The 27698-nt window shown below is 55.9% G+C and overlaps 3 protein-coding genes across 13 annotated transcripts in view; 2 read left to right on the top strand and 1 right to left on the bottom strand.

The window, feature by feature from the left end:
• Positions 1–16750, top strand: part of Rtel1 (regulator of telomere elongation helicase 1) — a 40477-nt gene extending 23727 nt beyond the window's left edge. For 4 of the 10 annotated variants that reach the window (XM_013144595.3, XM_063247995.1, XM_063247992.1 and 1 more), the window contains 26 exons: positions 1330–1368; positions 1435–1513; positions 2516–2613; positions 3361–3416; positions 7390–7446; positions 7539–7620; positions 9140–9272; positions 9382–9495; positions 9592–9632; positions 9773–9858; positions 10025–10102; positions 10472–10549; positions 10951–11097; positions 11181–11296; positions 11617–11740; positions 11853–12003; positions 12111–12268; positions 12898–12993; positions 13904–14102; positions 14327–14467; positions 14933–15073; positions 15373–15597; positions 15696–15851; positions 15946–16059; positions 16145–16248; positions 16365–16750. In XM_013144595.3, the coding sequence (XP_013000049.2) occupies positions 1330–1368; positions 1435–1513; positions 2516–2613; positions 3361–3416; positions 7390–7446; positions 7539–7620; positions 9140–9272; positions 9382–9495; positions 9592–9632; positions 9773–9858; positions 10025–10102; positions 10472–10549; positions 10951–11097; positions 11181–11296; positions 11617–11740; positions 11853–12003; positions 12111–12268; positions 12898–12993; positions 13904–14102; positions 14327–14467; positions 14933–15073; positions 15373–15597; positions 15696–15851; positions 15946–16059; positions 16145–16248; positions 16365–16445 (2894 nt within the window). In that variant the 3' untranslated portion in view covers positions 16446–16750. The remainder of the gene's footprint in view (positions 1–1329; positions 1369–1434; positions 1514–2515; positions 2614–3360; positions 3417–7389; positions 7447–7538; positions 7621–9139; positions 9273–9381; positions 9496–9591; positions 9633–9772; positions 9859–10024; positions 10103–10471; positions 10550–10950; positions 11098–11180; positions 11297–11616; positions 11741–11852; positions 12004–12110; positions 12269–12897; positions 12994–13903; positions 14103–14326; positions 14468–14932; positions 15074–15372; positions 15598–15695; positions 15852–15945; positions 16060–16144; positions 16249–16364) is intronic. The other 6 variants (XM_013144594.3, XM_005000370.4, XM_063247990.1 and 3 more) reach the window with 6 other exon arrangements.
• A 99-nt stretch (positions 16751–16849) lies between these two features.
• On the top strand, positions 16850–18343 carry Tnfrsf6b (TNF receptor superfamily member 6b). Its single transcript, XM_003462829.5, has 3 exons — positions 16850–17487; positions 17563–17757; positions 17936–18343. The coding sequence occupies exons 1-3, from the start codon at positions 17064–17066 to the stop codon at positions 18220–18222; spliced, it is 906 nt and encodes a 301-aa protein (XP_003462877.2). The 5' UTR covers positions 16850–17063; the 3' UTR covers positions 18223–18343.
• Arfrp1 (ADP ribosylation factor related protein 1) lies at positions 18300–27686 on the bottom strand. Of its 2 annotated transcripts, none has more exons than XM_013144604.2 (8): positions 27548–27686; positions 26479–26586; positions 25938–26025; positions 25658–25740; positions 21572–21653; positions 21210–21280; positions 20250–20350; positions 18300–20183 (listed from the first exon to the last, which is right to left on the bottom strand). In XM_013144604.2, exons 2-8 carry the CDS (start codon positions 26569–26571, stop codon positions 20096–20098), a joined length of 606 nt encoding a protein of 201 aa, XP_013000058.1. In that variant the 5' UTR covers positions 26572–26586; positions 27548–27686; the 3' UTR covers positions 18300–20095. The 2 variants fall into 2 exon arrangements, with proteins under 2 accessions (XP_013000058.1, XP_003462842.1); XM_003462794.5 differs by lacking the exon at positions 27548–27686 and adding an exon at positions 27205–27318.
• Positions 27687–27698: the final 12 nt, after the last annotated feature.

The raw sequence follows: 27698 nt of genomic DNA, 5'->3' as shown, positions 1-27698 counted from the left end.
TCCCATCCTTTTAAAATTTTATTCTGAGACAGGGTTTCATGAAGTGACCCAAGCTGGCCTCTAATTTTTACCTCCAAATAACTGTGATTATAGATATGCATCATTGCCCCTGGCATATAAATTCGTGGTTTTTGGTTTGTTTTTGTGGCACTGGGGGTGAACCCAGGGCCTTTGTCCAAGCTGCATCTTCAAGCCTTTTTATTTTTTGGGATAGGGTCTTGTGGAATCACTCAGTTGCCTAGGATGGGCTTGAGTTTGTGATACTTCTTCCTCAGCCTCCGAGAGTGCTTGCATTACACGTGTGCTTTTGGCTTCTATCTCTTAAGTTGTGGTTGTTTTCTGCCATTCTGTTACTGAGCCTGCCAACTACATTTTAAAGTTTGGCCATGTGTTTCTCATTCTACATATTTTAATTTGTTTCAGGAGAGTTTGTGATTGCTTGTTGGGGCATTTCTATGATGAGTGCTTTAAAATCCTTGTCAGATTCGAATATCTATATTATGTTGTTTTTGATATCTGTTGCCATTTCTCTTTTGAGTTGAGGTTTTCTTTTTTTTTTTATCGGTACCAGGGATCGAACTCATGACCACCTGCTTGCAAAGCAGGTTCTTATGTGGCTGAGCTAAATCCCCAGCCCCGAGTTGAGATTTTTCTTGTAGGTGTGTTTGTTTTGTAACAAATAATTTTGGTTTCTAAACACTGAATTCTTCATTAGAAGCCTCTGGTTCTTACCTGTTTTAGCAGGCAGTGCATCTATATAGATGCAGAGTGTGTGTCCTGGTCCACCTGGTCAGTTTAACCTTCAGAAACTTCTGGAGCCATTATCATTGGCATACTGTATGCCACCCAGGGACAAGTCTGAATTTGGGCAGTTGCCCGCTGTGAGAGTACAGCCCTCAGACTTTACACAGCTTCAGGGGGAGGAGGTTCACGAACAGATTCACGAACAGATTCAAAGGATCCCTTGTTGGGTGGGCGTGATGGTGCACACATCTGTAATCCCGGCACTCTGGGGGCTGAGTACAAGGTCAAAAGTTTGAGTCTATCCTGGGTACTTAGTGACTTAGCAAGACCTTGTCTCAAAAGAAAAAAGGGGATGGGGGCTGGGGATTTAGCTCAGTGGCATAAGTGCCTGCCTTGCAAACAGGCAGTCTCGAGTTTGATCTCCGGTACAGATAAAAAAGAAAAAGACCAAAAAAAATAAAATAAAATAAATAAATAAAATAAAAAAAAAAAAAAGAAAAAAGGGGAAAAAAATTCCTGGTTCTTGGGGACCTGGTGGGCAGTTAGGATACAGCAGAATTATGCATGTGCTGGTCTCTTCCCCAGGATTGAACATGCAGCTGGAAGACATTGCAAAGCTCAAGAGTAAGTGCCACTCTCCCTCACCCCTCCTGCCGGTGGAGCCTGCCCTTGACCCTCCTTGACCCACAGTGATCCTTCTTCGCCTGGAAGCGGCCATTGATGCTGTCCAGTTGCCTGGAGATGGCAGTGGTGTCACCAAGCCAGGAAGGTGAGGAACAAAGGGTAAACCCTTGACCCAGGCTCCTGCCTAGAGTGGGTGTCTTTGTCCTCACGGTGTCCTGCTGGCTCTGACTATGCAGGCCTGGGGCTTCATCTATCAGTGGGGTCTGTTTTTGATTCCAAGATCAACAAGAGGTTGTCAGCTCTACGTGGTCGATGAGACCCTTGGGAGTCAGGGCACACACTGGCACACATTGTGTCCTTCAGTTCTTTCCTCCCACTGTTAGCAGTGCAGGTTGGAATGGGGCCTTCCTCTTTAGCACAATCAGTGCTGTTACCCACCTGTTCAGGACTCTAGGCATCCCAGAATGTCCAGAATGCTCCTTCGCTGCCTAGTTTTCCAGCAGCCTATGCCAGTAGGGGCTTCTGTCTGGTAGGCAGATGAGCTATCACTGTGGCAGCTCTCCTGGGCATACCACTGATTACAGGACTTCCAGTTCTTTCAGATGAAGCTTTGTTCCCCAGCTTGAGATTCAGGGCTCCAGCTTGGCCCCTCAGCCTGCCCCAGCCTGTACTGAACCCTAGGGGTCCTCTGCTGGTCCCTATCTCTTTTTCCAAAGCACTTGGGGGCCTCACTCAGAAACACCACCCTAGGGAAGCTCTGAGGACCCTCCCTCTACCCTGCTGTGTTGACCCCTGGACTAAGTACTTTGGTCTTTTCTTTGGTATGTGGCTGTTGTGCCAGGGCCCTTTCATCTCTACCCCTGAAGGCACCCCTGAAAGTTCTGAGGGCACAGGCCTTTCACCTTGCTTTTGTTAATCCTATAGGACTCAGCATTTGTTTCTGAGTGGAGGAAGCTTAAAAAGCCTTTCATGGGGCTGGGGATCTAGCTCAGTGGCATAAGCACCTGCCTGGCAATTTTGAGGTTGTGAGTTCCATCCCTGGCACAAAAACAACAACAACAACAACAACACGGCTGCTCACCTATAAATTCCCAAAGCAGGCCTGGTTCCCTGGCCAGGCTCAGGTTTGTTTTCTTCTCTCTATCAGCTATATCTTCAACCTATTTGCTGAAGCCCAGATAACATTTCAGTCAAAGATCTGCATCCTGGAGTCACTGGACCAGATCATCCAGCACTTGGCAGGACGTGAGTCTCTAGCTTGCTGTGTGGGGCATGTCAGGCCAGCCCCTTTGATGCAGACAGGAGTGGGCAGAGCTGCCCTACTGGTGGCCAGCGCAGTTGTGCGGTAGCCTGCTATCTAGTATGCTCTTCCCTGTGAGTGGGAGTCTGACCTGTGGGGCTTTCCCTTTTTGCCTGGGGCATTGAAGCATTTGCACCATTTGACAGGCCCTTGTGCTCTTGTTCCAGCTTTGCTGTTAGAGGTTTCTTTCTGTTGTGTCTCACTTAGTTTCTCTTAGAAGAGGAAAAGCAGGAGGCTTAGGCAGGCTTGCTGAGCTGTGGCTCCCAGCAGCTTCTTCCTCACCCCACCCTGTTTCTATCCAGTGGTGAGGTCCCGAAGGCTTCCCAGGGCTTGGCGTCATCCCAGCCTGAAGCCATGAAACCCCCTTGCTGGGTGGGCATTGAGGGAGGTTTGAGATAGGACTCGAGTCTGCTGAGCACCTGGGCACTGGAAGCTGGCAGCTCCTACACTTGTTTGACAGCAGAGCCTTTTTGTCAGCAGATTTCGTCTCCACGACTTCTGGAGGGCCTGTCCCTCTGGCTCCCAGCTGCCCTCCTTTAGCATATCCCATATTTGACTCTCAGTTGGGGGGAAGCTGGTCACCCAGCAGCTATGAGGTACAACTTGGCCACGTGGTCATGGTTCCTGGTCCTGTGGGTCTGGGTGGATATTACCTGCACGCAGTGGATGTCAGCCTTTTGCTGTCCCCACAGGTGCTGGAGTGTTCACCAGCACGGCTGGGTTGCAGAAGCTCATGGACATCATCCAGGTAGGAACTCGAGGCATCTCCTTTCCTGGTGAAGTTGGGAGGGGTGTCAGGGACTGGACAGAGGCCTCACACCACATGTATCTGATTAGCAAACCCAAAATAGATTTACTACCTCCTGTCCTGAACTCACTGTGGGCCTCTAGGGAGGCCACAGAGCATAGATCTGGCTGTGCTTGGCTACTTAATGGCCAGACACATCCAGGGTGGTACTCTAGAGTTAGAGCAAGGAGTCTCTTACCCCTGCCAAGAGGCCCATCAGGACCTCTGGTTTGCATATAGGCCCAGAAGCTCCAGATGGGCTCAAACCAGTACCTGGAGACAAATGACATAATTACTAAGCAACTTCTCAGGGGAAAGAGAGATGAGGTCCTGGTGAATGTCCTGTTCTTTGAGCCTCTGATGAAGAGAGAGACTCAAATATGACAGTATGTCACAGAGACTGCCTGTGGGAGGCCCTGAGCAAGAGAGATGTGTGACTGTGGGAGCACCTCAGACACACAGGGTGAACGCAGGAGCACCCCCCAGACACACGGCGTGACTGCTGGAGCACCTCACAGACATGGCTTGACTGTGGGAGCACCTTACAGACACCGAGTGACTGCAGGAACCTCTGACAGAGTGACAGTGTAGTTGCAGGAGCGCCTCACAGAGAAATAGTGTGTGTGTCTGTGGGATTATCTGACAGAGAGAGACAGTGGGGAGCCCTGACACACACAGAAAGGCCGATGTAGGACTTTTTGACAGAGACAACCTGGGTGTGTGAGAACTCTTAACAGGGAGAAATCGGACTGTGAACGGACCCTGACGGAGTGAGAGAAACACTGCTGTAGTCACCTCTGCTGGTGAAAAGGGTGGGCTTGTGAGAACTCCTAATGAACATAAGCACAAATGTGGAAGTCTCTGATGGAGAGAGAAATGTGATGGAGTCCTGGAAGAGGGAGAGAGACCGTGAGACAGGGACGTGGAGCCCTTTCCCCTGCCTCAGGTTTCTTCCTGCTTCATAATGTATGTGGCACCCCTCTGCCTACCTGAAGTCCAGCTGTTTGTCTCTTGGCCCAGCTGAGCCATTTCCTCAGCTCTAGTGGATAAGCCCAGATGGTCAGGGGTGGGTAAGGTGCTGTTCAGAGGCCTGGGAACCATCTTCCTTGCCCTGCTAGGTTTTCAGAAGCAAGCTGTGAGGCGCTCTGACTGTGAGACCTCAGAAGCCCTGTGGGAAACTGAAGCACACGAGGCTCTGTACTGTGTGCTGTTATTTGAAGCTTCTTTTGGGTGCTTCTGCCCACGCTATGCTTCTAGGCCACTTGAGGTCATGGCAGTTGGGCAGGAGGGTCTGGGTCACATGACCATTCAGTGATTGCTCCCAGGGCATCTGCTGCTCAGGGAAATGGCCTAGGTCTGACTCTTGGGTCTCTGCGGTGTCCAGTCTTTCAGGCTCCCCAGACCCCTGCAGCAGTAATTGTTATGCCCTCTTTCTTGGGAGTTCTTGGCCCAGGGGAAGGCCTGGCTGTTTCTGCCAGCAGACTGCTTTCAGCATTCTTGCCAGTCACCTCAAATGAGGGTCCATGTGTTGGAAGCAGCTCCCAGGAACCAGCTCTTCCCTTTCTCATGTAGGCCCCAAGGTCAGCTGCAGATCCTGGGCCTAGAGGGCAGGAGTGAATTGGTGCAGCCTCCTCTCCTCCTTGGAATGCAGTTCTCCACCATTCCCACTAATGGAGAAGCTTTCTCCTCAACTATCCCTGGAAGCCAAAGCAGGTCACCTTTTGGTTTGGAATTTCCTTTGGCTGTCATTCTTCCTGCAGATGACTGGGCTGCCTTGCCTGGCCCCGCAGGTGCTGGACTGGCAAGTTCCTCACAGTCTTCCACGCCCCCTGGCTGGGGACTGTGACTGATGAGTTGCTCATCTCACATCTGCAGGTGCCAGGTGCTCCTGCCAGGACATGGGCATGCAGCATGGGCAGTGCTCATAGGGCTGACACTGACCTGTCCTTGGAGCACAAATGCCAACCTGACCTTTCCAGGCAGGACTTCGTGCAGATAGTGGGGCTGAGTCCCGACTGGAGCGCCCACCCGTGCTCTCTGGTGACAAATGTGCAGTGAGCACTCAGCACTGCCCGTGTCCACACGCACGTCTACACACGTGCAGGCGTACTGCGGGGCGAGGCTTTCCCGTCATGCCCTGTCCTGCCCAAGTGGCACTACTGTTCTCTTAGTCACCTTGGGTTGTCACCGCTCTTCCTTTCTCCACATTCAGCAGACCTGTTCAGGTGTTTTCAGGGCTGAACAATGTATCATCAGAGCTGGGGCCAGGTTCAGACCACAGCTCGTGTCACTTGCCTCTTCCAGCACAGCTCTTGAGAAATTCCTGAGGGTGCAGAAAGCTGGGAGCCCTCGCCCCTGGGGGGAGCAGCTGCAGCGCATTTGTTTATACATGCAGCTGGTTGAGGCCAGGTGAAACCCCTCTGCCTAACAGCTGGTTCCCCTGGGGCACTGGAGTTCTCAGGGCTGGCTTTGCTCTAGCCCCGCACGAGTAATCTGTCTTCACTTTCAGGCGCCCCCACACTCAGTCTTTCAAGTTTAACAATGAGTTGACTGTTGAGTTCAAGGCCAGCCTGCACCACATAGTGAGATCCCGCCTCAGAAAAAGCATTGGCTGTTGCAGGTTCCTCAGGACCCAGGGAGCTCTGTCCTTTACTGAGAGGCTGGTTGGGCTGGGCCCATGCTTTTTTCTTGTTTTTGTTTTTTTTCAGTACTGGAAATTGAACTCACAGCCTCATGTTTGCCAAGCAGGTGCTGTGCCATTGAGCTACATCTCAAGCCCTAGTTGGACCCCTGTGGAGTGAAAGTATCTCTAGACTGCCCATGTGGGGCACAGGCAGGAGTGGGAGACAGCCCCTTCAACTCCAGCCCCTCACAGCTGGTGTCAGAGAGTCTCAGCTGGTGGCTGGGGTGTGGTGAATGGGCTGCTGCTGAAGCCCTGTGGGTGCACATGCAGGGGCAGAGCCAGAGTGACACTGAGGCCACACTCACCAACCCAGATGGGAAGCTGGGCCTCTGCGGTACTCCTGGAGACAGACAGGGGCTGCCCTGTATGGCTGACCTCAGATTTCATGGGTACCAGGCAGGAGAGGTTATGAGGGTTTCCGCCTTGGGCAGTGTGCTGGGACTCGAGTTTGGAGATATGCTGTTTTAAGGAGAGGTGAACCCTAGCACAGTGGTGGAGTTTTTAGGGAGGTAGGTGGTTCTGACAGGCATCATGTAAGCAGCTCACCCATGGGGTCCCTCAAATGACTGCTTGTCTGTGGATATGTGAGGGCTGCTCCTGGCACCCCTGAAGTGAACTGCTATTGTGTCTGTTTCTGCAGGCCGAGGTAGTGTTGTGTTAAAATGTGGAGCTCAGTGTGTAGCTGTCCTGAGAGTGGGGACAGCTATAGGACGTGCTTAGTCAGACTGTGCCCTCGAGGTGCTGAGTCCTGTACACATTGCCCATGTGTGTGCACGCTGGACCCTTGCACAGCCTGCAGTGCTATGCCCGTACCTGGGGCTCTCTGGTTTGCCAAGGGCCTGCCTTGTGGTTCTTGGATCTGTTTGCTCTGGCTCAGGTCTCTACAGGGTGCTTCACAGAGTGAGTATTACCTTGATGACCATGTCCCTTCTCTTTGAGTGGCTCCCATTTCTCACTGTTGCCTTGGTGCCCGCTGGGGCATTCCTGGTGTGAAGTGATTGCCCCTGGGAAGGGGAGAACAGGGGCAAGTGTGAGCTGCTGCCTCTTGGCCTGAGGATGCATCAGGTTAGATAGAGGGCCGTGTGTGCCCCCGAGTGCATGGGCAAGTATGAGGCAACTCAGAGAAGGGCAGGGTGGCTTCAGGGATCTGATATGCTGGGTCATGAGGCTTCAGTTACCCTGTCACACCACAAAGTCTTTGTCCTCTTGCCTCGGGGTCTGACCTGCATGCTCTGCTTTCTTGCCTTTCAGATCGTGTTCAGTTTGGACCCGGCTGAGGGCAGCCTAGGAATCTCACAGTTCTATAAGGTGGGAGCTGCCCCCAGGATGGGGGCAGGACTGGGGCTGCCTCCTGGCCCCACTTAGGGCCTCAGCGTACCTGTATGTGCTTACTCCTCCAGGTGCACATCCACCCTGACACTGGCCTCCGGAAGGCAGCCCAGCACTCAGATGCTTGGAGCACCACTGCATCTAGAAAGCAAGGTACAGGGTCTGGGGCCCAGGACATGCTCCGCTGCCTGACCGTAGTACATACCCAGCACTGCCACTCCTTGGACCAGGCATGCCTGTGGCCTCTTGCTTGCAGTCATTGTGGGCAGTAGCAGAGCCAGCAGAGGGCCTTCTGCCCTTCTGGGACATACTCACTAGCCAAGGCAAGTCAGTACAGACCTGCTCTCATCCCTTGTTTGGCCAGCACTGTGGAGAGGTCCTGCCAGCCCTGTTCCCGACTGCCAGGAGATTGATCCTGGCATGTTTGAAAGGCAGGAGACTGACCCTGTTGTCTGTCCTGAGCTCAAACCTCTCTCATGAATCCAGGGCTTTTCTTGGGACTTGGTGTCTTAGATGGGCTTGGTGAGGGGTAGACAGATGGGGACTGGGTGTGGCCAGCCCTGTCCTCACATGGTGTGTATCCCTGGTGTAGCTTCTTGGCTGGAGCTCCTGGGAGCTGTTATGTGAGATACCTTTCGGCCCACAGGTCCCATGTGGCCCTTGGGGTCTCACAGCGCTGCTTTTGCCTCTGGGCCTCCATGTGTATCGTTCCTTTTTGTGGCCTGCTCTCTGGCTGCTGACCGACTCAGGTCATGGGCTCAACAAAAGCAGCTCCCTTGGAGAGTGTGTGCTGAGGTTTGCGTATCCCTAACCTAGGGGGAAGAGAAGGGCCAGATCAGGCTGAGAGGTGGTGTGGCCAGGCTCTGATCCCTCAAGGTCTTATAGCATGAAGTCTCCTCACAGGAAGCGTCTATCCTGAGGGTAGGGACATCATGTGGGAGGCTGTGAGACCATGTGGGTTGCTCAGGTACTGAGAGGCCAAGTGAAATCATGTGACTTCTCAGAAGCAGCCCTCTCTGGGTGTTTCTAGGAAATTAGGTCATTAAGACCACTCCTTGCATGACAGCCCCAGAGAGTGCCCAGGCAGGGCAGAGTTCGTCCCAGGGTTGACAAAACTTCTCAGGTGTGAAATTGTGGCTTTGCATTTTTCAGGAAATTTGCCCTTGTCTCTGCTGACGCCTAGTCCACCCTTCAGAATCTCATTTTGTCTTGCTGTTGGTGTGGTGTTAATTTCCGGAGCTTCCTGGCCCACCGGCGTGAGTCGGAGGTGGTGGCCACGCTCTGGTTAGCCCGGCACTGTAAGGGTCTGTGAGCTTCCTCTGAACCAGTGACCTTGCTTGATGCTGACGTGACCAGTGTAGGAACTTGCTTGCGTCTCTCTTTTTCAATTGTGCTTGGAGTGTCAGGAGGTCAGATAGTTTCCTTCCCATGTGCCTTTGGCAGAGTGGCTCTGAGCCCTATGCCTCATGTCATAATTTCTGCAGAAATTTGGGATTGGGATTGGCTAACCTTCCTCGGTATCACCTCGAATTCTCCCAGGCCTGTCTCCTGCTCCCCAGGTCAGGCTGAACTGGTCTCAGAGTAGAACTTTCCTTCTGACTGCCGCACTCTGGTGGGAGGAAAAGATGATAGTGTTAGCCTGGTCCTGTCTTCACACCCCACTCCGTTGCAGGGAAGGTGCTAAGCTATTGGTGCTTCAGCCCGGGCCACAGCATGCGGGAGCTGGTCTGCCAGGGTGTGCGCACCCTCATCCTCACCAGTGGCACATTGGCCCCCCTGTCCTCCTTCGCCTTGGAGATGCAGATGTACAGGCTGAGTGGTGGGGATGTATGGGGGTGGGGAGTGCTGGCCTGGGGATGTCGGCCAGGGTTCTGGGGGTCCCATACCTTAGGGGCCACCCATTGTCTGCCCCAGCCCCTTTCCAGTCTGCCTGGAGAACCCGCATGTCATTGAGAAGCACCAGCTCTGGGTGGGGGTTGTCCCTAGAGGCCCTGATGGAGCTGAGCTGAGCTCTGCGTTTGACAAGCGGTGAGAGCTTCTGGTCTTTGGGCCTAGAGGGCAAGCGGGCGGGACCTGTGGCTGAGCAGTGGGACATGTGGCAAACACCACTCTGTCTTTGTGCAGGTTTTCTGAGGAGTGCTTGTCTTCTCTGGGCAAGACTCTGGGTGAGTGTGCTCTACATAGGATCCTGTCTTTTCTGGGAAGCCTTGGTCCCACTAGGACCAGTATACTCAGCCCCTGGTCCCAGAGCCAGGCGAGATCTGCAGATGCCCAGCACTTACCCTGACCAGTCATGTACCTCCAGGCAACATCGCCCGTGTGGTGCCGCATGGGCTCCTGGTCTTCTTCCCTTCCTACCCTGTCATGGAGAAAAGCCTGGAGTTCTGGCGGGTATGACCCTCTGCGAGTCCATGGGTTGGGACCCTCAGGTGGCCAGGGATCTGGCCAAGGTGGGCGGGCTATGCCAAGGTATATAGGAAACGGTGGCAAGCCTTAGCCTGCGCAGGTCTAATTAGAGGAACAACAGGCCTGTCCACATCCTGACCTCCTCCCCCAGGCCCGAGACTTGGCCCGGAAGTTGGAGGCGCTGAAACCTCTGTTTGTGGAGCCGAGGAGCAAAGTCAGCTTCTCAGAGGTCTGTGCTCCATCTGGATTCTGGGGCTGCTGCCCTCATGGCCCCTTGAGCCCCCTAGGTTGGTCCCCACCCCTGCCCTGAGCTCAGGCTGGCTGCAGGGTCCCCTTCAGGGGTTTGTGCTTCCTCCCTGTCCTCAGTGTGTTGCTGAAAGCATCAGGACATGGTGACAGTGGCAGCTGACCCTCATGCCCTCAGCTACCCTCACCTTGAGGTTCCCTGGGTTCACTGGGAAACAGAATGGTCTTTGGGTGCTGTGTGTGGGCAGTGGGGGCTGGACAATGCCATCATCACAGGATGAGATGTGGAACCATTGTGACCTGAGGAGGAGGAAGGCTGGGGCTCAAAGCTCGGGGGACCTACCTCTCCTAGGTCATCGATGCTTATTACCAACGGGTCGCCTCTCCTGGCTCCAGTGGGGCTACCTTCCTCGCCGTGTGCCGGGGCAAGGTGAGGCCTCTGCCAGTCATCTTCCCCACATTTGGCCCCTGGTAGGAGCTAAGAGTGATCAGCAGACTAGCCCTGGGGGGCTGAGCCTGGGAGCACAGGCCACCCCTCTACCTTGGCCCTGCATCGAACAAACAGATGTGGGAGTGGTGCCATGGGCCTTGCTGGGCACTGGCCCAGGGTAAGAGAGGCAAGACAGGAGACTCAGTTCTGAGAGGGTTGGTCACAGGGTTCTGGCGTGGGCCGGGCCCAAGAGAGGAGTTTCCTTCTCCCTGCCCATCATAGGGAGAGGCAGCTGGAGGTTTGGGGTGTGGACAGACCTTGAGGAAGATTGTCAAGCTTGAGTGCAGGCAAGCAGGGAAGAGGAGTGCCCACAGCCCACTGTTCTTGGGTCTGGGTCCTAGGCCAGCGAGGGGCTGGACTTCTCAGACACAAATGGTCGTGGCGTGATTATCACGGGCCTCCCGTACCCTCCACGCATGGACCCCCGGGTTGTCCTCAAGATGCAGTTTCTGGATGAGATGCGGGGCCAGAACCAACCCGGAAGTCAGGTGAGACATCACAGACCCAGGGGCAGGAGAAGAACAAGGACCCAGGGACCAGGGTCCCTGTGGTTGAGACCATTGCCTGGTAGTTCCTTTCAGGGCAAGAATGGTACCGGCAGCAGGCATCCAGGGCTGTGAACCAGGCCATTGGGCGAGTCATCAGGCACCGCCATGACTATGGGGCCATCTTCCTGTGTGACCACAGGTACAAGTGGGCTCCACCTGGCCACCCCGAATACCCCCATGGCTCGAGGTCCTTGCTGTGCCCTGAGCTTGTTTCCCTTGCATGAAGCCCAGGGCAGCCACTGACTTGGGTCTGAGCTTTTTTTTTTTTTTGTCTTTTTCGTTTTTATCGGTACCAGGGATCGAACTCACGACTGCCTGCTTGAGCTAAATCCCCAGCCCCTTGGGTCTGAGCTTTATGGCTTCACTTGGAGACCTGTGTGCAATTGGGTGGGCTACTGTGCAGGGATGGCCTTCGGCCTGAGCAGAGGATGCTTGGCTGATGACTATATAACCCTCCAGGTTCACCTATGCAGACGCCAAAGCCCAGCTGCCCTCCTGGGTGCGCCCATATCTCAAGGTGTATGACAACTTTGGCCATGTCATTCGAGACGTAGCCCAGTTCTTCCGTGTTGCTCAGAAAATTGTAAGTGTCCAAATGCCTAGTCGGCTATGCCTCTCACCCTGGCCGGAGGGGCGGGGGAGCCCCGCACCCAGAGGAGCCACAGAAGGTAGCTTCTACACCCTTTGCTCTGCAGATGCCTGCCCCAACCCTCAAGGCCCTGGCCTCAGGTGTGGGTGAGGGAGAAGCTGCTGCCAAAGTGGCTGCATCGCCTGGACCCCTCCTCTCTACCAGAAAAGCCACAAGTCTAGATGTGCATGTGCCCAGCCTGAGGTCGAAACCTGCCGGTGTGTGGGGCCGCATGGGGGCAGAGGCAGAGCTTGCTTGGCAGGAGTAGTTGCTTCCTGTAGGCTGGGCCCCTGTAAAGGTCACTGCCACACCAACGTTCCTGCAGGACTGCTGGCTGTGGAGGACCCTGAGAGCGCCCTGTGTGTGGAGTATGAGCAAGAGGCATTCCCTGCCCAGCGGAGGCCTGTGGGGCTCCTGGCTGCCCTGGAACACAGCGAGCAGAAGGCGGAGGAACCACAGGAGGCCTATGCTGGGAAGAAGCTGGTAGGGAATAGTGAGGGTGATGCTTGAGGATGACGTAGGCCTTGGCTGCCGAGGACAGCCTAGACCCTCTCCAGAGGGCAGGTGGACAACTGGCACTCCCCATTATGCTGTGCCCATAGCTCCAGGCTGCTGGCTCCCCAGTAGAAGTGGACCCTGGTCCCCAGGTAGCCCCTAGTACACTGGTTCCCTGGCTAGTCAGCCTGGCATAGTCCTCAAGATCTGCTGCCTCCCGCCACCCCCAAGGCTGGCCTTTCTCAGGACCTGGTCCATGGGATGGGACCCGCATTCCTTTCCTTCCTGCTGTGGCCTTTAGCTAGTAGCCCATAATTTCCTGAGCCTCACTTGGAGCTTCTTCTCGGGAGCCATTCCTTCCCTCCACTCCTGCCTACAAGCCCCTACAGCGAGCCTGTGCTGACACCTCAGAGTTAGCATAGAGCTGTCCTCGGGCCTGCGGTCACACACTGCTGCCTGCAAGCCACGGGGGTGGTCGCATAACTCTGAAGACAGTGCAGGGTTCTGTCGAGGCGCCCTCCTGCACGACTGGGCTGTTATCAGGGTCCTGGGGAGTGTGTGTGTGTGTCCAGATGCCCTCAATGTGTGGGGTGAAACTGTAGCTGTATCTCCTGCAGGCACTTGGCCATTCTTCCCTGTCCCTTCAGTATGAAAAGAGGCTGGCTGATGAGCAGAGAGGTGGAAGGAAGAAGGTCAGGCTGGTCACCCGACGGGTATGTGAGCCCTCTCTTCAGGTCTGTCAGGCTGCTCACATACAGTGTGGGAATCTGGCTCCTGCAGGGGTGTGAGCCAGTGCAGGCCTAGGGAAATGGATGTCCTGGATAGCCGTGATGTTGACAGCCCAGGGGGCTTGAGTTTGCAGCTCCTTCTGTGAGTGGCGCAACAGCCCATCTTTCTTTTCCAGCCAGAATGTGGCCCAGCCCCTTGGGCACATTCTCTGGAGGGCCTGCAGCCACCCATGATTCCCCCCACTGTGGTGGACCACTGTCTACTGGACCCTGGCTTTTCTTGAGTTGTGGCTCCAGTCTGTGTGAGGCAGTACAGCATGTCCCGACTCAGATGAAAGCAACTGATTTACAAGCGGAGGCAGGAAGCCCCTTTGCCTGGTGGAAAACCCCAAGTGTGGTTGCTTTTGTCCATGTCCCTCAGCTTCTGGGAAGAACCAGGCAGGGCCTAGTGAGGGCTGGCGTCTGCAGGAAGTAGACTGGCTGCTGAGGGGCTGGGCCCTCTGGGCTTGGCTGGGATGGGCGGGATGGAGTGAGGGCTGCCTGGACCATCCTTGATTGGGTTTCTTCAGGTCTAGAGCATGCATGAGTGGGGTGCAGCCTGTTGAGCATGCTTCTTTCTGTGAGCATTAGTTCTCAGAACTCCGCTTTAGCTAGCTGCACCTGCTGCAGGGAGGAGCAGAGAGGTGCTCGTGAATTCTGTAGGCCTCCTGGTCCTAGCCGGGCCAAGGCCCACCCATGCCCCAGGACTGCAGCCTTTTCTCTAGAGATCTTCTGCCCTCTGCTTCTCAGCAGGCAGGAACATCTGCCATCCTGGGTGTCTTGGGGTTTGCACTGCCCTGAGGGCAGGAGGATCAGGGCTGGTCCTGACAGCAGCCTTGGCCATGTGTCCCATCAGGAGGTGCCAGCGGCTGGTACACAAGAAGAGAGAGCGAAGCTGTTCATGGTGGCTGTGAAGCAGGCACTCAGCCAAGCCAGCTTTGATACTTTTACCCAGGCTCTGAAGGCCTACAAGGGTTCTGATGACTTTGAAGCACTGGCAGCTTGCCTCCGTTGCCTTTTTGGTGAAGACCCCAAGAAGCATACCTTGCTCCAAGGTGCCCTGGCCCGTAGAAGGCTCTGTCATGCTCAAGGCCATGGGGGGGGGGGGGCGCGTGGAGCACGGGTGCTTGCCAGGGTGAGTAGAAGGCTACAGAAGCCCAAGATTGTTCCTGCTTTCTGGAAGGGGCCAAGTGGACAGTCTGTAGCTCCCAGGGTCCCCAGCCCAGTGGTTGAAGGGTGTGGAGCCCACAGGTCCAGACCTCACCCTCCCCCCCAACAGGCTTCTACCAGTTTGTGCGGTCCCATCACAAACAGCAGTTTGAAGACATGTGCATTCAGCTCACTGGTCAAGGCTGCAGCAGCCGGCCACAGCCCAGCCTCCCCCGTGGGCAGCAGGCAGTGCCAGCCCTGGAACATAGCGGTGAGTGGCTCAGACCCAGCAGTGGAGGTACTTGGAGTCCTGGGCAGGTTAGGCTTGGCCCAGTCTCCCTGCTCCTCTGTACGGGTGATAAGGATCATGGTGGGGTGTGCCCTGCTCCCTTGTACAGTGCTGAGTCCAGGCTTCCACATGAGACCTGTACTCATGAAGTCGGGTGTGTGTCACAGTCCTGCACTGCCCATCTGCTCACCTTCCTGTCTCTAAGCAGAGCCAAGAGTCCATCTAGAGACAGCACCTGTTGTCATGCTTGCTGAGGATCAGCCCACCCTAGGGTTCCCTAGAGAGGTCTCAGCTGTCAAGGCCCCACCCCATTGGGTTGATCAGTGCCCTGCCCCTCCCATTGGGACCAGCAGCTTCCCTGGTGCCTGAGGCTTGTGTGTCAGGTCACGGAGGATTGCAAGTCCTGGTCACCCCAGCCAGGCCTGCCCTCTCTCCTGGGACTTTCAGACCCTCAAGAGCTTATTTCTTCAGGAAAGAAGGATCCTCAGCCCAAGCTGACCCAATCCAAGGAGGTGGCCAGGCACCTAGATCCTGGAGTGCACCTGAACCAGGGTGGGCCTCACTTGTCCACCTGGCAACCCCCCACAGGTACTTGCTCCTGCAGACCCCAGGTCAGGTCTGCAGCTGTAAGTTTATACATCACAGTTCAGCTAAAGAACAGCTTTAGCTCTGGGGAGTCTGTTCAGCTAAAGAACAGCTTTAAACCAGAGCCATCCATGGAGTTAAAAGGCACTGTGTGTGTCTGAGGTTCTGTGCTACTTGTAGTTCTGGCCTGCCATTGTCCCAGCCAATTCGAAGGCTCTCCAGTACTTCCTGGGGGAGTTGCAGGCAGAGGTGGGGGAAAGTTGACCCCCAACTCTGTCCCAAGCCATGCTATTCCCCCACAGGAGACACCCGCGCCTGTCTAGGAGTGCAGTCCAGAGTAGACAAGCCAGGCCAGTCTGCTGAGAGTGCCTACCTGGCAGATGTCCGCAAGGCCCTGGGGTCCACAGCCCACGGCCAGCTTTTGGCAGCACTGAAGGCATACAAACAGGATGACAGCCTCAGCCAGGTGCTGACAGTGCTGGCCGCACTGACCACCGAAAGGCCTGAGGACCTCCCTCTGTTGCAAAGCAAGTGGCCTCTGCTGGGGGTGAGGTGGGACAAGGGTGCTATGGAGAAAGCAGGGTGGCCAGGCCTAGGCAGTGTTCATGAACCAAGCTCCCTGTAGGGTTCGGCATGTTTGTGCATCCCCACCACAAGCAGCGCTTCCTACAGACCTGCGCAGATCTGATGGGCCTGCCTACCTCAGACACACAACTACTGGGCCTCCAGGAGAAGAGTCCCACCAAACCCCTGGAACTGGCCAGTGAGGCTCCCCAGCCAGGTGGGGTCTGCCAGCCTGCTCCTCCACCCTGCCTTGTCAGCCTCTTGGCAATCAGGAAGAAGCCTCAGACAACCTCTGACTCTCCCATCTGCAGGCCCCTCCCAGTTAGAAAGACCCAGAAAGACCCAGAGCAAGATCTTTTCCTTTCTTAACTGCACACCAGATGAGCACGAGGAGCCTAGCTTGCCCCCTCGGCCTCCTGACCATGGTAAACCACAGGCGGGGCCACAGGGATTGCCAAGTTTGGGGGTGCACTGGAGCAGGCCCAGCAAACTCAGGCAGGCCTCTTGCAGCAGGCTTCTCGTGCCCAGGCTGCAGGGCAGAAAACACAGTGACCTTCAGGTGCCTCTCCTGTGACTTGCACCGCTGCCAGGCCTGCTGGCGACAGCACCTCCAGGTTGGTGCCTGGCTCTGGTCCCAACCAGGCATCACCCTAGGTGTTTAGCCAAGGGGGTGTGGGGGCACACTAATTCAGTGCCCAGCAGGCATGCCCAGTGGCCTGTATCTCCACAGCCCTCTAGGACGTGTCCATCCTGCTTTGCTGCCATCAGGAAGCAGAGCCTCATGCAAGTCTTCTGGCCGAAGCTTCAGTGAGCATCTGTGGAGACACTCAGGGCTCCACACTGGCCTGTCCAGCCTCATTGTGGGCCACGTGCCTCCTTCCACGCCCTGACTGGGAGGGAGGCTGGCCTGGTACTAACTGCCAGGCCTACTTCGGGCTTCAGACAGGTGGGAGCCCTGACTCTTGGAATCTGGGGCCACCCCTGGGAAACCCCCAAAGCCTGGGTGGGTCACCTGGAAGATGAGATTTCCTCACCGCTGGCTTGTGAGGGCTGCTGTTTGAGCTGTGTTCCCTCTTTATCAGGGCCAGGGTCTAATAAAAACCGCTGGCAGTGGCACCCTGAGTGTTCAACACAGAGCTGGTCTGTGGGAAACGTCGCCCCCTCCCTGGGGATCATTAAACACTGGCGCCAGCCACGCCCAGCAGTTCCGGGAGGGGTCTCCTGCAGCTGGGAGCCGCCCTGCCCAGGACTAGGGGCAGTTGGCCAGGGGTGGAAGTAGGGGGTTCCCGCAGGGTGTGACGAGGTTGACCCGCCCTATGTGTCCCATATACTTGCTGCCTAGCAGCCAAGCTGGAGTGCATGGGGCACTCTTAGGCGAGAAAGGACCCGACCGGGATCAGGTATACGCTGTGCTCTGCCCCAGAGGACCATGAGGGCGCCAGAGATTCCGGATCAGTTGTGGTTGCCCCCACTGTGGGCACTGCCAACTCTGCTACTGGCAATGGCCGTGCAAGGGGCAGCAGATGCACCCACGTACCTGTGGCAGGACATGGCGACGCGGGAGTGGCTGAACTGCGCCCAGTGCCCCCCAGGCACTTTTGTGCAGCAGCCGTGCAGCCGGGACCAACCCACAACGTGTGGTACCTGCCCGCTGCGCCACTACACGCAATTCTGGAACTACCTAGAGCGCTGCCGCTACTGCAATGTCATCTGCGGGGAGCACGAGGAAGAGGCGCGGCCTTGCAGCGTCACCCACAACCGCGTCTGCCGCTGCCGCCCGGGCTTCTACGCACACGCTGGCTTCTGCCTGGAGCACGCGCAGTGTCCGCCGGGCGCCGGAGTGACCGCCCCTGGTGGGTGGAGGGCAAGCGGGCGCGGGTTTGGAGAAAGGCACCCCAGCTGACCTGCCCTGGTCTCCTTCCTATCAGGAACCCCCAGCCAGAACACGCAGTGCCAGCCGTGTCCCACAGGTACTTTCTCAGCCAGCAGTTCGAGCTCAGATCGGTGCCGCCCCCACCGCAACTGCACGGCCCTGGGCCTAGCCCTCAACGTGCCGGGCTCCTCCTCCCGGGACGCCCTGTGCACCAGCTGCACCGGCTTCCCGCTCGGCCCCGCCGCGCCAGGTGAGAGGGCGGGGAGCACAGTGTCTTCTGGGTGGCAGGTTGGGCACACTCCACCACCCCGAAGCAGTGCCGGGAAAGCTGGAGAGCCTCCCATGCTGCTGCTCCCCACATACTACGCAGCTACATAGCTCTTCCATCTGGTGAGCGCAGCACCACACTTTACCCCCCTTTTCTGCAGGGACCGAGGAGTGCGAGCGAGCCCTCATAGACTTCGTGACTTTTCAGGACCTCTCCTTCAAAAGGCTGCAGCGGTTGCAGCAGGCCCTAGGGGTACCGGGGGACAGGAGTCTGTCGCCATCCAAAGAGGGCCGCGTGGCCTTGCAGGCTGGGCTGCGGAGGCGGCTCTCGGAGCTCCGTGAGGCGCGCGCCACGCCCCTGCTCAAGCAGCTCCTGGCGGCTCTGCGTGAGGCCGGGCTGTCGGGGCTGCAGCGCAGTGTCCTCGCACGCTTTCTCCCAGCCAGCTGAGTAGCTGCAGCCTATTTATCCCGTACTGCGCGCGCCCCACCCAGCCCTGCGCCAGCATGGCCGTCAAACGCACCAGAGAGACTTGGCAAAGTTTATTTCATAAAGACTTTCTTAGACCTGCTGCCCTGAGTCGTGCCTCTGCCCCTAGAGTGCAGGCGCCCTGGGCAGAGAGGCTGCGCCTTCCCTTGGCTACTTCCCACCAACCCGCCTTTTGCACAGGGGACATGGAGCCGACTGCCATCCACTCCTGTACTCAGTGGGGCCTGTCAGTGCGGGAAGAGATAGCGGTCACGTGGTACTGTGCCCCTCTGCCTGCCTGGGCGGCCCCCAAAACTCTTTGTGAGACCCCACTCTTGCTCAGTGGCTGGGCAGTGCTGATAGGCAATGGCACTGCTCCAGAGCCTCAGGTCTCCCAGGAGGATTCTGTGAAGGCTACCCCTGGCCTCTAAGTCTGTGAGGTTCGTCTGTCCACCCTGACCTGGGGAACTGTTGTACTGCCCTTGTCCTCCAGGATGGCCAGGTCCTTCCTACTTCCTGCAGGTCCTGGGAACCAACCTGTGTGATTGTACCAGGGCATCAGCGCTGGGAAAGGGACCTCCACTAGAGACACAGCGCCCGCGCCCTGTCATGTGTATTCCCCAGCCCCACCACCCCTTAGGGTGCCAGGGAAGGAACAGTATGTTGTGACCTGATCTTTGACACACTGAACCACCAAGTCTCCAAGGCCATAGCCAGGCCAATCCGTAACAGCTGAGGGCCTGGGTAGTTAGGCCATGCCACCAGTCCCCTGGACCCTGGGGTGGCAACTTTCTGCTGTGGTAACTATTCCTGGACAGCAGGGGATGCAGCCTTTGGGCTGTCTGGAGGGACAGATGGCTAGGAGCAGCCAGGCTGTCTTTATTTTGCATTCTTACCCTGTTCACGCTGGGGAGGGCACAGCAGTCAGCTGGATTCCCTGGGAATGGCAGCCCAAGTAGTGCTGTGTGAAAAGGTCAGGGAGACCTCCACTGTCCCCATAGGTTACCCCAACACCTGTTAGCACATCTGGGACCCCTCCCCCATGGCCAGCCAGGACCAGGTATGCAGGCCCAGCACACTACTGATAGCTCTGTGGGAACCTGACCCACCCAACTCAACCAGGTGCCCTATGGTTCCACTTGAGCTGGGCTTTGAAGTCCTGTGCCCACAGCAACAATGCCCAAGCTGCCAGAGTGAGGGGCATAAAGATAGGCAACAGGCTCGACTTCTCATTTCCATGGTACCCCTCTCCTTCTGATATCAAAATGAAGTGAGAATGGGCCAGTGGGGAGGTATGACTTTCATGTCATCTCAGCCCTGTCCTGAGGTTGCAGCAAAACCTAGGGCCCTCCTGGCCTCTGGCCACATGGGCTAGATATTCCTCAGGGCAACACTGGCCCCCACATCTGCTCCAGGATAAGCCACAGTTCCATCTGCCTCCTCCATGGACAAGTGAGACAAAGCAGCTGCCACAGCCAACCCCACTTCCAACACAGCTCTTTTCAGACTCCACCGGCACAGCAGGCAGCCTGGGGAGCCCCTCCAGCCACCCTCCTCCATGCCTGGGCTCAAGAAGGACCCAGGACCCTTGAGAGTGGCCAGCAGGACCTAAGGCCTATGGTGGTCAATGTGGAGGCAGGCAGGCCCAGCTGCCCATGACCGCTGGCAGAAGCCTCTGGATACCTACACTTTTCCAGACACAGAAAAAAGTTTGTCTTAGAGAAAACAAAGCAAATAAAAGAACCAAAGGGCAAAGCAAACCCAACCCCCAGGATCAATGGCACAGGAGCCAGCAGGGAGAATGCTCCTCCAGCACTAGGGGACGAACCGTCCGAGATGACAGGGCCAGCCGCGCCTATGTGATATCTCTCTGCCGTGGCGGCCGGTGCACGTTGCGCACGACGCACTTCACCATCCATTCAATGCCCTCGCGTACTCCTTTGCTGCAGAGACAGCAGGTGTAAGGCAGGGCTGGTTCCGGCCCAGACCAAGGGTGAACGTGCACTCACCCTGTGAGGGCGGAGCAGGCCTGGGTCAGACAGTCTCGCCTGCCGATCTTACAGGTGCAGTCACTGAAGGCGGTCTTGATGTCAGGGATTGAGAGGCATGTCTGGTGGAGGAGCAAGGTCCTGAGGAAAGCCTGGGGCCTGCCCCATTCAGCCTCACCCCAGAGGACACTAGAGGAAGGCCCTCCCAGGCCACCCGAGTTCTCGAATCAAGGCCACAGTGGTCAGGATGACCCAGTCACTCAACATACACCCAGGGCTGGTCACAAGGCTCCAGTAAGGGGCCACCGGAGCTGAGAGCCATACCTACCCCAGGAGAGTTCCGACAGTGGGCCCTAGGCATGGAGCAGAGGCCCAAGGGCAGCAGGGAGAAAGGGAAAGGGCAGAAGATTCCCACCCCTTGTGGACCCCCTCACTGGTGGCTCCAAGAGTCTGAGAAGCAGGGAAGGCGCACCAGGCTCACAGGGAAGGCAGGAGTGGGCACAGCTGGGGCAGAGCCTCCTCGGCCCTCTTCGGACTACAACATCTTTTGGGCCGAGCCCTGCCACAGAAAGCAGGCACTTTGTATGGCCAGCACTCCCAGGGCAGTATCACCTTAGAGGGAGCCCTGATTTGGGCGTGGCTGGCCTGGACATTGGTCCCCTGCTGCGCCCCAGTCCAGCCCTGCTCAGAGCTTTGGCTGGGTCTCCCCACACACTGGACGGTGCTCCGTCGCCCTCTAGTGGACAGAGGGTGCTGCTTCTCCCTGGGGCGGAGGCAGCCCTGCTGGGCCACCCCACCCCTATCCCTACCCCCGAGTTGGGGGGAGGGCTCTCCAGCAGAGAGTAGCCTAGTGACACCCAGAGTGGAAAGCAGTACAGTAAGTTGGAGGTCCTAAGGGTATGGGCAGGAGGGGCATTGAGCAGGACAACGGGATGCCTTCTCACGCAGGGGAGTAACTTCCAGAGGAGCCAGGGGGCTCACCTCCACATCCTGCTTGTTGGCCAGCACCAGGATGGGGACACCATCAAGAGATTCACTCGAAACCACCTTCTCTGGGGAGGTGAGACAGAGGGCACCTCACACTCTGCATCCTGCCTTGACCACAGGGCATGGTCAGTAGAGACAGGGCTCTCCTCCCTCCCAACCTTGATCACAGGGAATGTGCCTGGGGCCCTCTTAGTGAGGACAAGGGCACTTCCAAGCAGGTGCTGGCCCAGTCTCTATCAAGGCTAGTTCTAGACAAGTGGGATGTCCAGACTGGACCTTTTTCCCCAGGGCCCTCCCTACAAAGCTTGGGCTTTTATGCCCTCTTTTTCTCCTGGGATTGGCCAGGCTACACTCACCGAATGCCTGCTTGGACTCTGACAGTCTCTCTTCATCAGTGGAATCGATGACATAGATGACACCATGGCACTCTGCATAGTACTAGAAGGAAACAACAGAAGCTGGGGTCAGAGCTGTCACCCTGTCAAGGGCAAACTCAGCCAGGTCCTGCACTATGGCCACCAGGAGAAGACCACAAGAGGAAGAGACAGGCAGAGGCTGGCAACCACTCTGGGAGCTAGTCTGGTTCTGATTGTAAGACCTGCTGGGATGCCCTCTCAGGTTGGGGTAGATTCAGCAGTGCAAATACTCCAGGTCCCTTCAGGAGAGCCCTGGTGAGGTGGTTGGCCTTCCTCTGCCCGGATGCTGCCCCTGGGAGCCTACACAACCTTTAGCCTCACAGTGGTGAGAAAGAGGCAAAGGTGAGGCATGGGTTGGAGGAGCCTAGACAATAGCATAGCTTCTGTGAAGGTGCACCCTGGGGGCTTGTGTGGTGCTTGGCATGCCAGGGAAACCCAGAGATGTGGATGCAAAGTGTGTCAGCAGTGAGCCTCCCAGAGCCCAGTCGGTAAGGCCAGAGCTGTCTATTAAGCTGCCTGCCTGCCCTCTCAAGGACAGTGCCAGTCACTGAACTCAAGACCTCTGCAGGCTAGGCCAGCACCACTGGCAAGAAAACATGGGCAGGCAAGGAGCTACAGACCCATGCAGCAGCAGGGACCAGGCCTAGGCACTTGTACCCCATCAGAAAAGATCACTAAACTAGGCACGATCATGAGGCACAGACAACAGCACACACTTGCCACTTTACCTCATGGTTATGCCAGCTCCTCTTCCTCAGCATGATATAACTCAACACTGACCCAGTACAAGGATGTGTTTTTGATAGGGTAAGAGGAGCAAATGGTCACATGCATCTGAGAGTGGACAACAGCATGGGGAGCCAAGAGTGGTGGTCCACACCTATAATGCCAGTACTCTGGGAGGCTAAGGTTGGAGGATCTCAAGCTCAAGCTGAGCCTGAGCAGCTTAGCAAAACCATCTCAAAATTTTAAAAAAGGGTTAAAATATAGCTCAGTATGAGAGCCCTGGGTTTGTTACCCAGTATGAGGAGGTGGGCCGGGGAGACAGCCACCTGCTGGCTCTGCAAGATCCTTAGGGGTCCCACCACATAACAGAAAAGCTACAGCACCTGCAATTTCCAGTGGAGCTGGAGGGTATGGCCAGAAGTCCTTCAGGGCTCTGCAGTAAGACCCACACACAAGAGCTGCTCTGCTCCTGGGAAGTGGGCTGCCCTCTTGCTACACAGGCATGGCACTGGCCTGTCTTACTACGGAGCCCTCCATGGTGGAAAGGGCTGCTGTGTGGGGTTTGTAGTAAGCCCCCAAATCAGAACATGGTACCTGAAACCCCAAGCAAGGCAGGAGTGTCATGGGTGACCAGAGGCCACACCCATGGACCAAACAGCCAGAGCTGCCCATCATACCTTCCCGGCAAAAGTAGATACCCCAGCAGCAGCCAGTGAGACAGAAATGGAACATCAACCCCCCAAATGAAGAGGTCACATTTGTGGCCACATGGAGACCCTGTGTAAGCAAAAGAGGGAAACACACAAGCATGGCTCATGGCTCATGGCTGGCTCAGATAAACACACTGGGACAGACCATAGGTGGAAGGTAGGAGCGCTAGTCTTTCTTATGCCAGGTCTTGAGGAACTAGGTAAGAACAGAAGCTCCTATTCCTGTTCCTTCCGTAACACCTACCCCACACCTGTGGCATCTATAGGATTAGGGGCCTTGCCCACCAAAATAGCACACTGAGCTGAGCCTGAGACACAAACCACGGTTGCATGGGGAACGCTGAGGTCTTGTGTCCAGGTGGACTCTATCATGGCAAGGATAACTGCCTGGGGTGGCAGGGAAGGCTGGTCAACTTGGGAGAAGGGCTCAGACCACCAGTAGGGGGTCATAGTCCAGCAAAAGAAATAGCAACAGAGATGAGCACAATTCGACACCAGATGCAGATTCCAATCCACTCCTTCACTTCCCTCTGCAGTTTCCCTTAGAAGAAGCTATTCCCCAACAGAGGCCTAGAGCCACGCAGTACACAGATGGGTTGTGGCCAACACAGATATGCGAGCTCTAGTGTGGCCTTGCCTCCAGAAGCAGGCTGTGTGCACAGTAGATGGCCTCACTTTGGCTCCTGCAGGACCCACTTTGTTTGCCAAGAGCCACCTTACCAGGCCATACCTGCCATAGTAGTGACCCACAGGTAGCAATATGAAGTCCTGGCCAGCTCTGGCTGACACAGGCCACTCACAACCAACCAACTCTCCTCCAGTGCTTCCCACTGGGGCAGCCATTGCTCCACTGCGCCAGTCACCCAAGTTGATCTTTCCCTGTGTACCATACAGTGCCCTCCCTGATGTCTTCCTGGTGCTGATCTTTAATATTCATGCTCTACCCAACCCACATTGGCATCTACTCCCTAACTCCCACCCTGTGACAAGAATGTCATTATCTGTGCAACTATCCACATATACCAGGCATTTGGACAAGAAGACTAACTTGGTTCAGCTTTATCTGACCTAAAGGGCCATAGACAGCATGTCAGAAACTTCCTGGTCGGGGCTGGGGATTTAGCTCAGCGGCATAAGCATCTGCCTTGCAAGCAGGCGGTCGTGAGTTCGAACTCCGGTACCGATTAAAAGTTAAAAAAAAAAAAAAAGAAACTTTCTGGTCATAGTGCAGATGCCATCTAGAAGTCATGGTAGGTGGGAATAATTTAGTGGGGCCTAGCAAAGGGAACCCAAGTCAAAGATCAAGATGTGGGCCTTGGTTCTAACACAGGACAGCTGGCAAGCTTCAGGGTGGCCAAGGCATCTGAAATGCATCAGTGAACTACCCATACCCACCATGCCAACCCATGGGTCAGGTATTCTCTGAGGAAGGAGCTGGGTCTATCCTGCTTAGCGCTGGATTCAGTAGCTAAGACAGGATAAACAGCATACAGATTATGCTGTGGGATGAGGGCTAACACTGAGATCTCAGTGATGCCCAAAAACTACCTTAAAGAGGCAATTGCCATCTGACTCTGAGAATATGCCCCCCTAGATGTGGAAGAGGCCACCCCTGAGAAGTGGGTAATAAGCTAGAAGTGAGGCAGGCTGACCCACCAGGAAACACAGGCCTTGTGCCTTCCCCACTAAGGAAAAAACTAAGGGTTACCAATCTGGAGAGAAACTGCACAGGGGCAGACAATGCCAAGCAAAAGGGGAAGACCACAGATGTCTTACCTTTCCCACAACTGGTCTTTGTCATATCTGTCTGTGTCCTATACTGATGAACAACAAAATCTTTAAGGTAAAAGGTAAAAGGAAACAACTGTGTCTCCACATTTAGGGGACATAAGAGTTCTTCCAGTTTCCCTATTTTTTATTTTCCCCTGAGCAAGAAACATAGATTTCTTGACAGCTCTGTGAAACAGCCAGCTACAAGATTTTCCCTACAGGCTTATGCCCAATTTTGAGTCTTAAATATTGCAGGTACTGTTAAGATGTTTAGGTTGTTCTCCAAAACATTCAAAAAAAACTTTCATATAAACTCCACTCTTGGACCCTCTCTTGGGGACGTAAACTTGTAGAACATTGGGCTGGGGATTTAGCTCAGTGGCATAAGCGCCTGCCTTGCAAGCAGGCAGTCGTGAGTTCGATCCCGGGTACCCATAAAAAGGAAAAAGACAAAAAAAAAAAAAAAAATTTGTAGAACATCTTCTTTGCTGTCTGCTAGAGGACAGGCTGCAGCTCTCTCTGAGTTACCCCAGTAAGTTTCCCATACCCACTGAAGAACAATGCTTTTTTCATTGAAATCTCACCTAGCCCTACCCCCAAGGCCAGGCACTCCTTTGTGGGAACTCTCCTACTATCACTTTTGTGATGACTCCAGCTGAGAGTTTGACTGGGATAAACAGGAAGTAACTGGAGAAAATCCTCAGGAACAAAATACATAATGGGATCTCTCACTGAGGAAGAAAGTGAAGGTTGCCATCAGGAGAGAATCTGCACAGGGGCAGGCAGTGCCAGGCAAGGGGGAAGACGGTGGATGTCTTACCTTATCCCACAAAGACTGCAGCTCTTCCTGTCCCCCTAAGTCCCAGAACATGAGGCGAGCCTTTCCTACGTCTACCGTGCCAACTGGGAAGAGGAGAAAACAGGTAAATTTGTCGACACACAAATCCCAGCTCTCCCATGGATAGAGTAAACCACATCTGTGCCACTGCCAGGAACACTGAGCAGAGACTCAGGGCTCTGGTCATTGGGCAACTAGGCTGTGGACATCACAGCATCCTTATGGGTCCTCTTAAATCTACAACTCTAAAGTGTTCCCTTACTGTTTAGACCCACGGTGGTGGTGATTTTAGATAGATTCATCCCTTTGTAGTTCCTGTTAAACCGGGTTTTTGACTGCTCCAGGAAGGTCTGAGGAAAGAGGCAGAAATAATTAGAGGCAGTTAGAGCAGTTTTCCAGGTCAACTTCTCAAATATCCCTTTTTGAGTCTATTCCTTAAAAAATGAAAGGCAGTGAGTGCTCTTCAAGAAGCTAGTGGAGGCCAGCACAGTGGCATACATTAGTAATCCCAGCACTCTGGGAGCCTAAGGCAAGAGGACTGCAAATTGGAGCCCAGCCTGGGCATCTTCCTGACACCTTGTCTAAAAACGAAAGTACTGGGGATGTACCTCAGTGCAAAGGCTCTGGATTCAATCTCCAGTAGCAACCCCACCACCAGCACCACACACAGCTAGTAGAAACCATCCTGTGGTCTCAGGAGGGTTCTGGAGTAAGTCTAGGCAGTGAACTTGCAGCTGCCAGGATGACACCAAAACTAGACCACCAGGCAAGGGCAGGGCGCCGGTAAGGGGACAAGTACCTACCGTCTTCCCAGCATTGTCCAGGCCCAGGATCAGGATGCAGTACTCATCCTTCTGGAACATGTACTTGTACAGCCCCGACAGCAGCGTATACATCCTGCCCTGGGCACCCTAAGAGAAGGCATGGTGTGTGCCACCCACACTCACCTCCCACTAGGGCCCTCTACCTTTAAGCTCAGTCTGTCCTGCTGGCTGCTTAGATCAGGAACCCAGGGTGGTTTCCGACTCCTTGTCCAACTCCTTACAGAACCCCCATTCTGTAAGGCTCCGACCCTGCCTCCATGGCTAGCCACCAACTCTTCCTGCATCACTGCCACTGCCGGTCATTCCACTTGCAGCAATGCTTAACCTTCCCAAATGCAAATCTGAGTTTGTCCCTCTGTCTGAAAACACTTCTTGGCTTCCTCTGCTCCAGTTTGCCCAGACTCCTCTCCTCCCGGGCCCTTCGCGTGGCCCTAGGAATCGCGCCTGTAACTTCCAGTCACGGCCCAGGGCTAGCGAGCTCCAGATACGCGCAACAGGCCAGGCCAGGCCAGGCCAGGCTCCAGCCGCGAACAGGCCACAAAGGCCCGGGCTCTGGCCGCCCGAGCCCGACCAAGCCCTGAGACACCGGGCCTGGCCCCGCCGCAGTGCTATCCGTCCCTGCCAGCCCCGCTTTCAGCGTCCCTAGAATCCCAGGTTCGTCCTCGCCAACCTGTCCTGCCGCCCCTGCCCAGTGCCGTCACCAACCTGCTCCCGCCCGGTTCTCAGAGCAGACGCCGTGCCCCTCACCTCGCTGACCCAGCACTGACCTCGCGCGGCGCCTGACGGGACAGGGGCGGAGCCGCCTCCCGGCGGCCCGGCGCACCGCGACCTTTGCGTGCGGGCACTTCCGGCAGCTGAAGCGCCTGAGAGGAAGTTCCGGCCGCAGCCAAGGCCTGCGAGCCCTCGGGACTGTGGGCAGTGGGGCGGCCAGCCGGCGGGGCTGCGAATTGCAAGCCCTGGCCGCGGTCCCAGACGAGGAGGCGGAGAGGCGGCGCGGGGCCGAGTCTGCTTACCCCTGAGCGTTCGCCCTTTGTGGGCCTGCTCTCACCGTTTAAGGGAGGCGTCTCCACTCTCCTGGTCGCTGGCTGAGGCTCGCGAGCAGGGCGCAGTGCTGGGCTCAGCTGGCTGCTCTTCCTTCAGCTGGCCGCCCCTCTCCCCCGGGGACCGGTCCCCGCCGCACGGGAGCCGGCCTGTCTGTC

Source organism: Cavia porcellus, unplaced genomic scaffold (genome assembly GCF_034190915.1).
Source record: "Cavia porcellus strain 051 isolate PalLab524CR breed Dunkin Hartley unplaced genomic scaffold, mCavPor4.1 scaffold_5, whole genome shotgun sequence".
Lineage (NCBI taxonomy): Eukaryota > Metazoa > Chordata > Mammalia > Rodentia > Caviidae > Cavia > Cavia porcellus.
The sequence above is the reverse complement of the archived record's forward strand: the minus strand, read 5'-3'. Positions and strand labels throughout refer to the sequence as shown.